Source organism: Brassica napus, chromosome A9 (genome assembly GCF_020379485.1).
Source record: "Brassica napus cultivar Da-Ae chromosome A9, Da-Ae, whole genome shotgun sequence".
Lineage (NCBI taxonomy): Eukaryota > Viridiplantae > Streptophyta > Magnoliopsida > Brassicales > Brassicaceae > Brassica > Brassica napus.
In genome coordinates this window covers 19,195,142-19,209,028 of record NC_063442.1, presented here as the reverse complement: position 1 = coordinate 19,209,028, position 13,887 = coordinate 19,195,142, and the positions used below count along the sequence as shown (strand labels likewise).

The following is a 13,887-nucleotide window of genomic DNA, read 5'->3' as shown; positions in this document are numbered from 1 at the left end:
CCCCAGTTTTTAATAAAAAATATATACAGTATTATTGCCTATTGGATCTCCTAGGTTTTTACCGGGTCTCAAAGATAATGCCTCCAATAATAAATGGTGGCTAATGCAACAGCAAATATAATTAATTCCCTTAACTTGGTTTAAAATCTGAAACACGTTCCCTTTCTTTCTAAACAGCACAGAAAGATGTGTCTTTATAATGACGAATCAAGACACACTGATCATCACAACAACAAGAAAAAGCAAAGAAAAGTGGTCTCAGTAGCGACCGGGTCTTGAATGGTTGATATCTAGTGCCGAACTCAGAACCCTTTTACTGTACTCCAAACCGGCTCCATTTGAAACTCCTGGCGGAGGTGGCTCTGCAAAAACGCAAAGACCCAAGAGGGTTAATGCAAACTAAATACTCTGTTCCATAACGTAATAACCAATCACGGCTCCGGTTACAAGATCTAAGGCAAGACCGAACAGGCTCGTAACACATAATAAGATGTAATGAATCCTTTATCTAAGTTTAAGGTAGTAAACAAGCAGCTTGATTCTCACACAGATGATATAGAGTTAGTTAGTGTCGTATCTAAGAAAAGTTTCCTTCTTTTTGGTTTAAGAGACAGACCTTGAGTGTAATCAAGAGGCATAGGGGAAGGTGAAGACATCAATTGTGATGAGAATCTCTCCGAATGATCGAAACTCAGAGACTGAGGTCTTGTCCTGTGACCTGAACCTGAACCTGACTGTGCTTTGTCTTGTCCAGATATCTAAAATCCACAAGCGAAACTCAGCAAGCACCACACAAAGTCAAAGAAAGGAGGGAGGGAGGGGAGGGGAGGACTCACGGCGAATTTGAGAGTGCGATTGTAGAGAGAGACAAGACCGGAGAAGAGCTTGACGGCGTAATCGGCGATCTCTTCAGTCTCATACTCGGCGAACGCAAAGCCTTTTGGTTTTTCAGTTTCTTTATCGCGAGGGATGTGTAGATCGATTACTCTCCCTGCTTGGATCAAGATATCATACAAAACCCTATCGCTTACTCGCTCGTCCACGTTCCCTATGTACACGGTACAACTGGTGTTCCCGGACATGGACGCTGATGATTACCCTACAATGAGGACACGATGAAAGAGATGCTGTCCCAAGATTCGTTTCCGTTAACTGATTGTGAAATTGAGAAGAGGAGACAGGAAAAGCTTCAAGAGGGGTGGAATTGTAATTTCCTTCATTTTGAGCAAAGATTACCTATCGGTCTAGTGGTTTCGGTTTACATCAAACCTAGCAAACATATTAATTTAAGTTCCACAAGCAAAAATGAGAATTTCACACGCACACAATTCTGAAATTTACTTACACTCGCACACACTTATTCCACGTCGTCGCCCACTTACTCGACCAAGGAGTCGTCGCCCTCCTAGTGTTGAGTATATAAACAAAGGCCGAAACAGAAGAAAAATTAATTTTTTTTTTGCATCGGGATTTATCATTAGGCCTAGGGAGCTTAGTTCTATGTGGTTTTTAGTCTAGTGAACCTAGTTAAACTTTTTTCACCATGCTTTGTTTCTCTATTGCTTGCATCCAGTTACTATATGAGTAATCATGAAGACTATGGCAAACAAGTTTTTCCGTCCCGTACTGCAACGCAGAAGGTTTGTTTTCAAGCGGGTCACAACGGGTCATGTCCACGCAAGCTGCAGTCTCCGAAGTGACTAACCAAATCCCATACTGCAATACTAGTATGCTTTCGCGGGTCGACCCGCGAGACGTCTGATATGATGTTGCATGCACCATCCAAATTACATGATTAGTACGCTATGTTGATGCAAATTCGAGTTATGATCAGTCAACAACACTGTAATCAATATAAGACAAACATAAGAACAATACAATGACACAGAACACATAGCAAACAATATAAGACAAGCACAATCACATATTACAGAATGGATTATCAACACGCAAACATAACATGCAATAAGAGAATGAACAAACCAAAAATATCTCAAGAACAAGGCAATAAGGCCGACTCTTCCAGTAACATGCAATAAATAGTATATAGAAAAATTCAATCCTTCTTCTTGAGGTAATGAACATGCAATTAAAAGTAGATCTACTGGAAAGAAAAGAAAGAACATGAGATTTGTACATGATTTTATTGCATGCATGTAGATCAAAGACGAATGAGAAGAGAGGAAGAACCTTCAGAGGTCAAATCGTCATCACCAAAGATACAAGCTTTTGTCGGTGGAAGTCGCCATCACCGTTGCCATCGGTTCTTTCTGTGAACCTCCTCTACTACATAACTTCTAACGATGTGAAGACCGGAACACTGTCTAAGCTCGAACCATCGTCGTCAAAATTCATCTCTCTCTCGCCTGAGGCCACAAGCTATCGTCTTCTTCTCACACTCTCTTGTTTTTTTCAGGTGAAACAAGAAATGAAGAAAAAGAGACGCGGGTCCTTATAATCATGCATGACCTGTTTCGGCCCATCCAGAAAAAGCCAAGTCCTGAAACATCCCATCCCGCGAGGCCCGTAAACTTGCGGGGCTAGAAAACGCTGGCCAAATACCGTTCCGCTACATGCCTTTGCGGACCAGGCCCGCGGTCCAGGTTCGACTTTGCCATCTCTAGTGAAGACAGTTTGATCTCTTTTGTACAATACATTTGGTTTGATCCTCGAAAAATATACACATGCAGCCTTTCATAAGGTCCAATCCGAATAAAAATTATTTAATCTTTTTCATTTTTTTCATTTTGTGTGTGTTTGTAGCAGTGATTGTAAACCCGGACAAGACCGGCAGTCAAATCAGGTTTAACCGTGAATCAGACTCCAATTCGGGTTGGGTTAATGCCAAAATCCAACTGAAGTTGAATCAGATAAAAGTCCATATTGAAATGATAAAAATCCGGGACCGGCGACCCAATGAACCGGCAAAACTCTCATTTGTATATAAACAATTTTTTTACTAATAAAACAATTAACTTTTCTTCTTTTAAAGTAAAATTAGGGTTTGCCAGTTAAACAAAGTATCTCCATCTCGTCTTTTATTTTGACATCTATATAATTCACAAGGTATTGTATACTTCTCAAAGTATTGTTTTTATCTATTTCTCACTTTATTTAAATATTATTTCATGATAACTTGTGTTGAGGGCATTATTTTTCTATTATGTATGCCTATGAATACAGTTAATTCTAGGTTTTATCAGTCTATTATCAGAAAAATTGCAAGTGTGGGTCATGGTTATGAAGGACCTTCTTATCATGCTTTAAGGGTTGGTTTACTATGTGATGCTAAGCTTCAAGTTTCTTTGATTATCGACTCTTTTAGGAGTACATGGGCTGATATTAGTTGTACTTTGATGTGTGATGGGTGGAAAGATACTAGGCAAAGGGCATTAATTAATTTTTGGTCTAGTATCCTAAGGGGGATACCTGTCATCAAGCCAGTCTATGCTTCCAGAATATATACAAATACAGAAAAATTTTGTAACCTATTTGCTGAGGTTGTGAAGATGATTGGCCCCAAAATGTGGTCCATATGGTGACAGATTGTGCACCTAACTACAAAGCTGGTGGTGTTAGGCTTGTAGAAAGATATTCTACCATATACTGGTCACTGTGTGCAGCTCACTATATTAACTTGTTAGTAGAAAATGTGGGAAAGCTACCTCATGTGGAGAAACTAACCAGCAATGCATCAAAGATTACTGTGTTTGTGTATAGCTATAAGCATATTTTGAACTGGTTGAGAAATAGACTGAGTTGGAGTGAGATAATTCGCCTTGGGGAAACTCGATTTGCTACAAGTTTCATAGCTTTACAAAGTCTACATGCCCAAAAAGATTACTTGCAGAGTATGGTTCTGATAATGAGTTCAGAAAGATCTCAAGATCTGAGAAAGCAAACATGTGAAACCGTTTATCTTTGATAAAGACTTTTGGAATGAGTGCTTTATGATTGTGTAGATTATAACTTTGTTAATCGGTGTATTGCGTATTTGTAATGCTGATGAGAAACCATCTTTGCCTTATGTATATGAAGGGATGTATAGGGCACGGCTAGACATCAAAAATATATTCAAGAAAAATAAAAATCTTTATAGGTCTTATACGAAGATCATTGCCAATAGGTGGGATAGGATGTTTCGTCGTGATATCTATACTGCAGCTTATTTTTTTAATCCAGCCTTTTTGTATGACAAACGAACTTTTGTGATAAAGCCGCATTACAAGAGGAATGCTAAATTTGGTTGAAAAGCAGAGGGGCAGTCTAAGTGAAACAATGTTGGTATCTACTCTTAGTTGCTATAGAGATCAAGAACTTAGTTTCTCTCAAGAAATAGCACTTACTTGTAGCAAAACTACTCCAACCGGTAAGTAATGTTGTTATATTTATGCTAATATAACATGTTTTCCATTTTAATCTACTAATATATATTATTGTACCTGCAGATGAATGGTGGAAACTATTTGGTTGTGATATTCCTGATTTGCAAAAACTTGCAATCCGAATCCTTAGTCAAACAGCTTCTTCATCTGAATGGGAGCAAAATTTGAGTGTCTTTGAACGCATTCACACCAAAAAAAGAGAAACAGGCTAGAGCATCAAAGACACGATCTTGTATTTGTTCACTGCAACTTGCGTTCACAAAACAGGTTATTTTTTTGTGAAGTTTATAACAAATAATTGTGTGTTATTATTAATTTGGTAATATGTTATTGTTTTTATGTATTATACGACAAAAAGATCATATGATCCTGTTGATTATGTGTCAAATTACAAAATTGAGTTTTGGATCATGGAAAAAGAAGGAGAAGGGGAACTTGCCTTTTCTGAGTTAGAAGATAAACTTCTTGAAGAATATCCTAAAGATAGCAAAGAACTCAATCATGGTATGATTTTGAATTTTATTTTAAAATATAACTTTTTACCTAATGCATACATAATTTTTTTGAAAGGTGATGAAGATAAGTGATATAGACTCGGAGAATAAAGTTTATATATGCTTTTTCGTATTGATTTCAGAATTGAACTATTAAACTGTTTTATTACCTTTATTACATTTTGATTTTGTTATTCTAAATTTTTTAAAACATTATGGTAACTGAAACATTTTATTTGATATGATTTATCTTTGTAAGAATATGCATATTATTTACAAAATATCATTAAATTCAGTTTAATCTAATCGAACCCGATCAAACCCGATCGAACCACAATGACCCATGACCGAAACTATTTCCGTTTCGCTAGCCGGTTCGCTTTAGGAAACATTGGTTTGTAGTGATTATCGCATAAATTTTGGTTCCCCAAAATAAATTACGTTTTTCTTTATAAATTTTGATTGTGCGAGTTTCGGCTACCATATAATTCTGCCATATCCACAAATTCAATGATCAAGACGTCTAACGTCACAAGAAGAGAAAGCCTCCAAATTAAAGCATCTGCCACCATTTTCTTATGAAAAGATTTATGTTTGATGACAAAAATGAAGTGCTGCAGGAAAACTATCCATGAAGCATGTCAGAAAATGTAAACTTATAGAATGGTGTAATAATTGTGAAATTGTTTACAAAACTTCAAATAAACTAGAAGAGAACTTTTTGGCCATTTACCAATTTGGACATTTGATTGTTCTTTCATAAATTAATACTCAATGAGTAGTGTCAATTTCTGAATTGGCAAAGTTGTACATAATAGAACCAATCTGGTATCTAATGAGAAGTTGTATCCACTAGTATCATACTAGTATGTGGAATGTCTTCATCAAGTTGTATCCAGTAGTATCAGTCAAAGTTGTACCTAGTACTACCAATTTGAAGTATGTAATAATAATACTTTAAACAGTATGTGGAAGAGAATGGCTGAACTCCACAAACTCAAATCCAATCTGACGCCTAAGTAATTTTTTTAATTTTCTTATTATCTCACTTCATTTACTTTAATGGGTTGTAAACAGTGACTAATAACGGAACTACACAGCATTATATGTATGATATTATATAGTCCAACAAGAGAAGGTGGATATAACTGTGCAAGGACAGATTCAACAGAACTACCATGTTCCTAGTTCCTTTAGGCTTTAGATGTTCAGACTTCACAAATTGTTAGAGAGTATGATTGCTACCTGAAGGATCTTGGTACTCTAATACTATATCTAGTGTGCTATCTCCACTCCCTAGGCTTCTCTTATACCAACATTGTGTTCCTTGGTCATACATATATTGCTCGTGACAAAAAAGGGTCATACGCATATTGCAGTTAACTTTTTCCCTGCAACAAGTGGAACTTGCTGTGATTACAGAACTGAATGCCTAAAACCTAATTCTAAACTTGACTTCCGGAAAAGTTTCTACCCAAAGACAAGAAGATGTTATAACTGCTAAGACTTTTGAATCATCTTTGCATGTCAAATTGCCAATAATAAAACTGAATCTACAAACTATGATAGATAATTCTCCCTGATCTAAGTCTTTCTCCAAAGTCAAAATTCAAGTCATCTGTATCAGTACTTCCAAAACAGGTCATCCACCTTTTAGGTCCTCTACATCTCACCTTAATCAAAATCACCATAAATATCAGATAAACGATGACATTACCACATAAAAATAAGTTAGATAGATATCAGAGAATTATGATATAGAAGAAGAGATACCACTCTCTTGAGAAAGAATAGTCTTGATGTACTACATCAATCACACCAGCTTCGTCTCGATCATGTTCTTATACTCAAACAGAAGCACAAATGGAACTTTAAAGAAGATTATTAAACAGATCTTCGCTACAATTCAGCTTCAAGCAAATAACAAAAAAGAGACAAGACTGGAAATCCAAATGCCGCTTATGTTACCCATTATAGTTTTAAGTATACCAAAAAGCTCTCCAACTAATATAAAAATGAGTACACACAAGTCACAAAAGAAACAAGCATGTAGAAGAATGTCCAAATCTGAACCAACCAAAATCACATTGGTAACAAGACATACTTCTCCTAAAAGAATCTATCCACACATTCAAAGATCATCCAGTGAGTTCCTCAATCCTGAATCATCTTGGAAAGGAATCTTCATGTCAGAACCAACCCAAACTCTGGTTTTCAGAGAACAAGACCCACAAGGAAGAACCACAGACGCCACCGAGGCACCCAATCTCTTAACTTGAACACAATCACCCTCTTTCAACAACTCAAAACCCATCGATTCAAGCTCAGAGGAATCAACAGAGAAGTAATCACCACACCTACACTGATAGAAAATCTCCATGTCTTGTCCGTTGATCTCCACCGACATATCCTCTATACTAATCTCATCAGCAGTGGTTCCTCCGTCCTGTCTCGAAGACCGAAGGTCGTTGTCGTAAACCACGCGCAGCTCTGCATCGCTTAGGACTTGCCACGCCTTTTGGATCTTGAGAAACTTGTCGTCTGAGCTACAACAAGGAGAGGTGTTTAGCTTATCTGGGTGTGAGTGGAGGATGGCGGATCGATAGCTGTTGCGGATTTGGTCATAGCTCGCGTCTTCTTTGACGGAGAGGATCTCGTAGTATGTCTCGTGGATAGACGTTTCACCCAGAAGCATGATTGTTGTTGAATCCTTACTTTGTGCAATTACACCAACGGGGGTTGGTTGGTTATTAGGGTAAAGGCAATTCGTTTTTTTCACAATTGACTTGGGTTCAATTTGATACGTTTTTCTTTTCCTTGTCAACATTTCATTTATAAGCCCAAAGGCTAATGTCGTTACCAATGGAATCAAATCTAAAACGCCCATTACAAATTTGAACCCAATTAAGGCCCTATTATATAAGATGAGAAGAATGAACAGCTTTCAAAACTCAACTCTTTGATTCTTTAGAATACTTTGCCAAAGTCGTAGTAAGAAAAGGTTGATATTTTCAGAATACGAAATTGAGGGATCAAATGCTGAGATGGACCACTTGGTCTCCAAAAAAATCTCAATTAGATCCATCACTTTATTTATTTATTTTGCATTTAAATTTAAATAGAAATCTATGTTAAATAACTGAAAAACCTAAGAAGTTAAATGTATTTACTAACCTATGCCATTACTATCCAACCCAATATCCGACCCAGATCCAGACCCGAAATCCGACCCAATCTCCTTCTTCTTCCCCATTTCTTCCCTATTTCTTCCCCATTCATAGTTCTTCCTATTATGGAAAGAGTATAAACTCATGATCGTATAGTATTAACTCATTACTTGTGTATCACTCCATATATCTTTTTCCCATGTTCTGCTCTTGTACTCTGTATATAAACAGACTATTGTCTATGATAATAAATCATTCAGACCTAATACTCTACATGGTATCAGAGCCATCGATACCCTAATAATTTTTCTCAGCCGCTTTTATTTCTTTTCTTTACGTTGACAATGTCTTCTCACGACAACTCTCCCGTGACCACTAACAACACCGGCGCCTTTGAAACCATTAACGTCACCTCCCAAAAATCCCTTCTTCATGTCAATATGACGAATGTGGTCAAGCTTACCTCCACCAACTACTTGATGTGGAGCAAACAAGTTCATGCCCTCTTTGATGGTTTTGAACTCTCTGGCTTTCTCGATGGATCCACAGTGGTACCAGACGAGAAAATTGCCAACGATGATGGTGATTTAACCCTCAACCCGCTGTACACACACTGGCATCGCCAAGACAAACTGGTGTACAGTGCTTTGCTTGGAGTGATCTCGGCTCCTCTCCAACCACTTGTCTCACGCTCTGTCACCTCTGTTGATGTATGGAGCACCCTTGCTGAGACCTATGCGAAGCCTAGCCGTGGTCATCTGAAGCAGATCAAGCATCAGATCAAAAACTGGACCAAAGGCAGCAAGTCCATCGATGAGTATTTTCAAGGGCTTGTCATACGTTTTGACCAACTTGCCATTCTTGGCAAGACTATTGATCGAGAAGATCAAGTGGAGTATGCTCTGGAAGGTCTTCCAGAGGACTACAAATCGCTGGTGGATGCGATCGAAGGCAGAGACATACCCCCTACGATGACTGAGCTTCATGAAAGGCTTCTTAATCACGAAGCCAAGCTGCTTTCCACTCCACAACCATCCTTGCTACCCCCGATCTCTGCCAATGTAGCTGTCAATCGCAACACTCCTCGACCAAACAATAACAACAACCGCCGCTACAACAACAATTGGCAACAACCTCAGAACAAGCAGTTCTCACCGAGACCAAACAAACCATACTTGGGGCGCTGTCAGATCTGCAGCGTTCATGGTCACAGCGCACGGAGGTGCCCACAACTGCATCAAGCGCCTCAGAACCAGGGGTATGCGACACAAGGAGGACCACAGTGGCAGCCCTTCTCGCCTTGGCAGCCAAGAGCTAACATGGCTTTGGCCTCACCGTATGGTTCTGACAACTGGTTACTCGATAGTGGAGCTACGCATCACTTGACGTCGGACTTACACAATCTCTCTCTGCATCAGCAGTACACGGGTGGTGATGAAGTCGTTGTTGGAAATGGCTCTACTCTTCCGATTTCACACACTGGTTCCATCACTTTCCCTTCTTCTACTCGTCCTATTACGTTAACTGATGTGTTATATGTACCGAGAATTCAGAAAAATCTGATCTCTGTTCATCGGCTGTGTAATGCTAACCGTGTCTCCGTTGAATTCTTTCCTACTTCGTTTCAGGTGAAGGATCTGTCAACGGGAGCGCCGATACTCCAAGGACGAACCAGGGATGAACTATATGAGTGGCCAAAACCTCCTCCTATCCAGTCCTACTTTGCTACCCCAGATACTAAAACCACTTGGTCTCGATGGCATTCAAGATTAGGCCATCCATCTATCTCTGTTCTTAAGTCTATTGTTTCCAAAAACTTTTTACCTTGTCTTGATTCAGCTTTGAATTCTACTCCTTGCAATGATTGCTTACTTAATAAAACTCAAAAACTTCCCTTTCATCAAAGTTCTATCATCTCTTCTCATCCTCTTCAATTCATATTCACTGATGTTTGGCAATCACCCATATTATCTACTCAAAACTACAAGTATTATTTGGTTCTTGTTGATCACTACACCAGATATACTTGGCTCTATCCTCTCAAAACTAAATCGCAAGTTAAAGACACTTTCATCTTGTTTCGATCTCTTGTAGAAAACACTTTCAACACCAAAATCAAAAACCTTTTCTCAGATAATGGGGGTGAGTTTCTTGCGCTCAGAACCTATCTTGCCACTAACGGTATCTCTCACTACACTAGCCCACCTCACACCCCAGAGCATAATGGTATCTCTGAAAGAAAGCATAGGCATATAGTAGAGACTGGCTTGTCCCTTCTTACTCACGCTAAAATGCCCCTATCCTATTGGCCTTTTGCTTTCTCTACTGCAGTATACCTTATCAATAGAATGCCCACACCAACCTTGTCCTTTCACAACCCTTACCAGAAACTTTTTCACAAAGAACCCAACTATCTCAAGCTAAGAACCTTCGGTTGACTTTGCTTTCCTTGGTTAAGACCATACTCTCCCAACAAACTTGAGCACAGATCCCTTCCTTGTATTTTCCTTGGCTACTCATTAACTCAGAGTGCCTACCTCTGTTTCGAGCCTGTCTCAGGGAGAATGTACACTTCCAGACATGTTAGATTCAATGAGACCGAGTTTCCCTATCTTACTCTCACCACCAAACCTCAAACATCAGACACCACAGTCCCCACTACTTCTTTTACACCTCTAGTTCTTCCAGTGCCACTCTCTGGTTCCTCTGGTTTGTCTACGGAGCCGGTACCCGTGATGCATTCTTCACCTGACACGCAAGCGCCATCTCCGGCACCATCGCCAGCAGTTTCTGTTCCACCTGCAATATCAGTGGACGTGCAGCCCTCATCCTCAGGTGTGTCATCAGCTCCGGTCTCTCAGTCACCATCTCAACATCAACCACATGAACCAGCTCCCTCTCAGATGCAGTCACTTCCCCAGGCTACAGTCGAGAACGCTCATCCCATGCGCACGCGATCAAAGAATGCAATCTCCAAGCCGGTTAAGAAGTACTCTCTAGCCATCACTGGACTGCATCAAAACAGAGAACCCTCGACTTGGCATTAGGCAATGAAGGACAAGTTGTGGCGTGACTCAATGAGTTTGGAATTTAACTCTCAGGTACGCAATCATACTTGGGACTTGGTACCTTCTAAGCCTCATATGAACATTGTAGGTTGTCGCTGGATCTATACCTACAAGTACAATCCCGACGGTACCTTGAAATGTCGCAAATCTCGGTTGGTTGCTAAAGGATATCATCAACAGCCTGGAGTTGATTTCACAGACACCTTCAGCCCGGTCATCAAACCAACAACCATAAGAACTGTCCTTGGCATTGCAGTGAACTTTGATTGGCACATTCGCCAACTTGATGTTAACAATGCTTTTCTTCAAGGGCATCTAAGTGAAGAGGTTTATATGTCCCAGCCACCGGGCTTTGTTGATCAAGACAAACCTTCCCATGTCTGCAGACTCAGAAAAGCCATTTATGGGCTTAAACAAGCGCCTCGCGCTTGGTATGTTGAGTTGCGTAACTTTCTGCTGTCTGCTGGTTTCAAGAACTCTCTCAGTGACGAGTCTCTGTTCATACTAAAACACAATGGCGACTGGGTTTATCTACTGATTTATGTTGATGACATGCTTGTCACTGGCACCAACAAGGACCTGGTTCAACAGATCATCACAGCACTAGCCTCTCGGTTTTCTATTAAAGACCTTGGTGAACTGAGTTATTTCCTTGGCATTGAGGTTACAAAAACACGTGAAGGTCTGCATCTCATGCAACGGAAATACATCTGTGATCTACTCCATAAGACTAACATGCTCGACGCTAAAGCTGTGGCTACGCCTCTCCCGACATCTCCAAAATTGACGCTCAACTCTAGTCCAGCTTTGCCTGATGCTCGAGAATACAGGATGGTAGTGGGCAGTCTTCAGTATCTATCCCTGACACGTCCGGACATTTATTTTGCGGTTAATAAACTCTCTCAATACATGCACAGACCCAGCAACGATCATTGGCAAGCAGCAAAGAGAGTACTACGTTACTTGGCTGGCACGACTACTCATGGCATTCATATCCAGAGACAGAACAAGCCGCTTTTACATGCCTTTTCGGATGCAGATTGGGCAGGGGACACTGATGATTATCTCTCCACTAATGCTTACATTGTCTACCTTGGTGGTCAGCCAATATCATGGTCTTCAAAGAAACAACAAGGTGTCTCACGTTCTTCAACCGAGGCAGAATATAGAGCTGTTGCAAATGCTGCAGCTGAGTTACGGTGGATCTGTTCTCTTTTAACAGAACTTGGCATTCGGTTACCGGACAGACCAACTATCTATTGTGATAATATTGGTGCCACCTATCTCTCTGCGAATCCTGTCTTCCATTCCAGAATGAAACACATTGCCCTTGATTTCCACTTCGTGCGTGGTCAGGTTCAGAATGGTGTTCTCCGCGTCACTCATGTCTCTACAAAGGACCAACTTGCTGATGGCCTCACTAAACCACTATCAAGACCACGGTTTCAGGAGCTCAGACACAAGATCGGAGTTCGCTCACTCCCTCCGTCTTGAGGGGGAGTATTATGGAAAGAGTATAAACTCATGATCGTATAGTATTAACTCATTACTTGTGTATCACTCCGTATATCTTCTTCCCATGTTCTGCTCTTGTACTCTGTATATAAACAGACTATTGTCTATGATAATAAATCATTCAGACCTAATATTCTACACTTCCACCATAATACAAAATCAAAAAAATTCTTCAACCATCCACTAATTTTCTCTTTCTTATCTCAAATCGATCAACCCACAGTCATGTTTAATCAGTTATATCTTATCCAAAGTCGAATTTCATCTTTTCCATCCGATATCCAAAACAATGAAGAACGCAAAGTATTACTAGTACAACTAGTACAACTCAAACTAGGACAACTAGTACAACTCAAACTAGTACAACTTGTACAACTCGAATTAGTACAACTAGTACATATTGAGTATCACCTATATATTATTTGAAAAATGATTTTCTTATGTATCATCACCATGTTCATTCTCACAAAAAAAGATGACATGGCTTTGAGAAATTATGAAATGACATCACTTAATTATGAGATGTATAATAATTTCATCTATTTATTGTTTTCGGCATATGAAGATGCTAGAAAGAGAATGATGTAGAACGAATAAGACATATTGGTCTACTCTACCCCGCATGCATGTGTCAAATATATGAATAGTATATTTTTAATAATATTTGATTTGAAATTGATACGTTTACAAGTTGTACTAGTTATACTAGTTGTACGATTTTTGAAAAAAAATCATCTTCATCTTTTTGGTCTTGAGGCCAAAAAGCTAGATGCAGAGCCAGAAAATTCTTCAAACATTGTTCTAAAAACGCGAGTCACCGGAAAGAAGAAAAAGATTGGGTTTGATGTATGATTTTTGTGTTTTTTTTTGCAAATAATTGTTTTAATCGTGATGAAATAACATAGTTGTAATAGTATTTGAGTTGTACCGTCTATACATAGTTATACTAGTTTAATCTTTCCCGCTTGCATCTGTCAAAATACATGTTAAATCATCCCTTTTTTTTCAGCGTATGAATGATATTAAAAAGATGATGTTGAACAAATAATACATATTAGTCTAATCTTTCCCGCTTGCATCTGTCAAAATACATGTATAATTAGAACAACTAGAAGTCTAAAACATGTATAATTACTACAATTTTACAATTAATATGATTATATTTAATTTTTGTTTTCAACGTATGAATGATATTTTAGAAAGGGATGATGTATCACCAACGAAAATATTGGTTTAATCTTCATGGATGTGTCAAAAT

At 39.0% G+C, this 13,887-nt stretch overlaps 2 protein-coding genes across 2 annotated transcripts; both read right to left on the bottom strand.

Moving 5' to 3' along the window:
* Positions 1–101: 101 nt before the first annotated feature.
* Positions 102–1,186, bottom strand: LOC106359693 (spliceosome-associated protein 49). The gene is made up of 3 exons (XM_013799347.3): positions 837–1,186; positions 617–758; positions 102–362 (listed from the first exon to the last, which is right to left on the bottom strand). The coding sequence occupies exons 1-3, from the start codon at positions 1,080–1,082 to the stop codon at positions 259–261; spliced, it is 492 nt and encodes a 163-aa protein (XP_013654801.2). The 5' UTR covers positions 1,083–1,186; the 3' UTR covers positions 102–258.
* Positions 1,187–6,745: 5,559 nt separating this feature from the next.
* Positions 6,746–7,643, bottom strand: LOC106443961 (DPH4 homolog). Its single transcript, XM_013885501.3, has one exon. The coding sequence runs from the start codon at positions 7,572–7,574 to the stop codon at positions 7,011–7,013; it is 564 nt and encodes a 187-aa protein (XP_013740955.2). The 5' UTR covers positions 7,575–7,643; the 3' UTR covers positions 6,746–7,010.
* Positions 7,644–13,887: the final 6,244 nt, after the last annotated feature.

Coding starts and splice junctions, on each gene's coding strand:
- LOC106359693 (XM_013799347.3), bottom strand. CDS start 1,082: ATGTCCGGGAACACCAGTTGTACCGTGTACATAGGGAACGTGGACGAG. Junction 759..836: donor ATCGCACTCTCAAATTCGCC/GTGAGTCCTCCC, acceptor TGTGGATTTTAG/ATATCTGGACAAGACAAAGC. Junction 363..616: donor GCCTCTTGATTACACTCAAG/GTCTGTCTCTTA, acceptor GCGTTTTTGCAG/AGCCACCTCCGCCAGGAGTT.
- LOC106443961 (XM_013885501.3), bottom strand. CDS start 7,574: ATGCTTCTGGGTGAAACGTCTATCCACGAGACATACTACGAGATCCTC.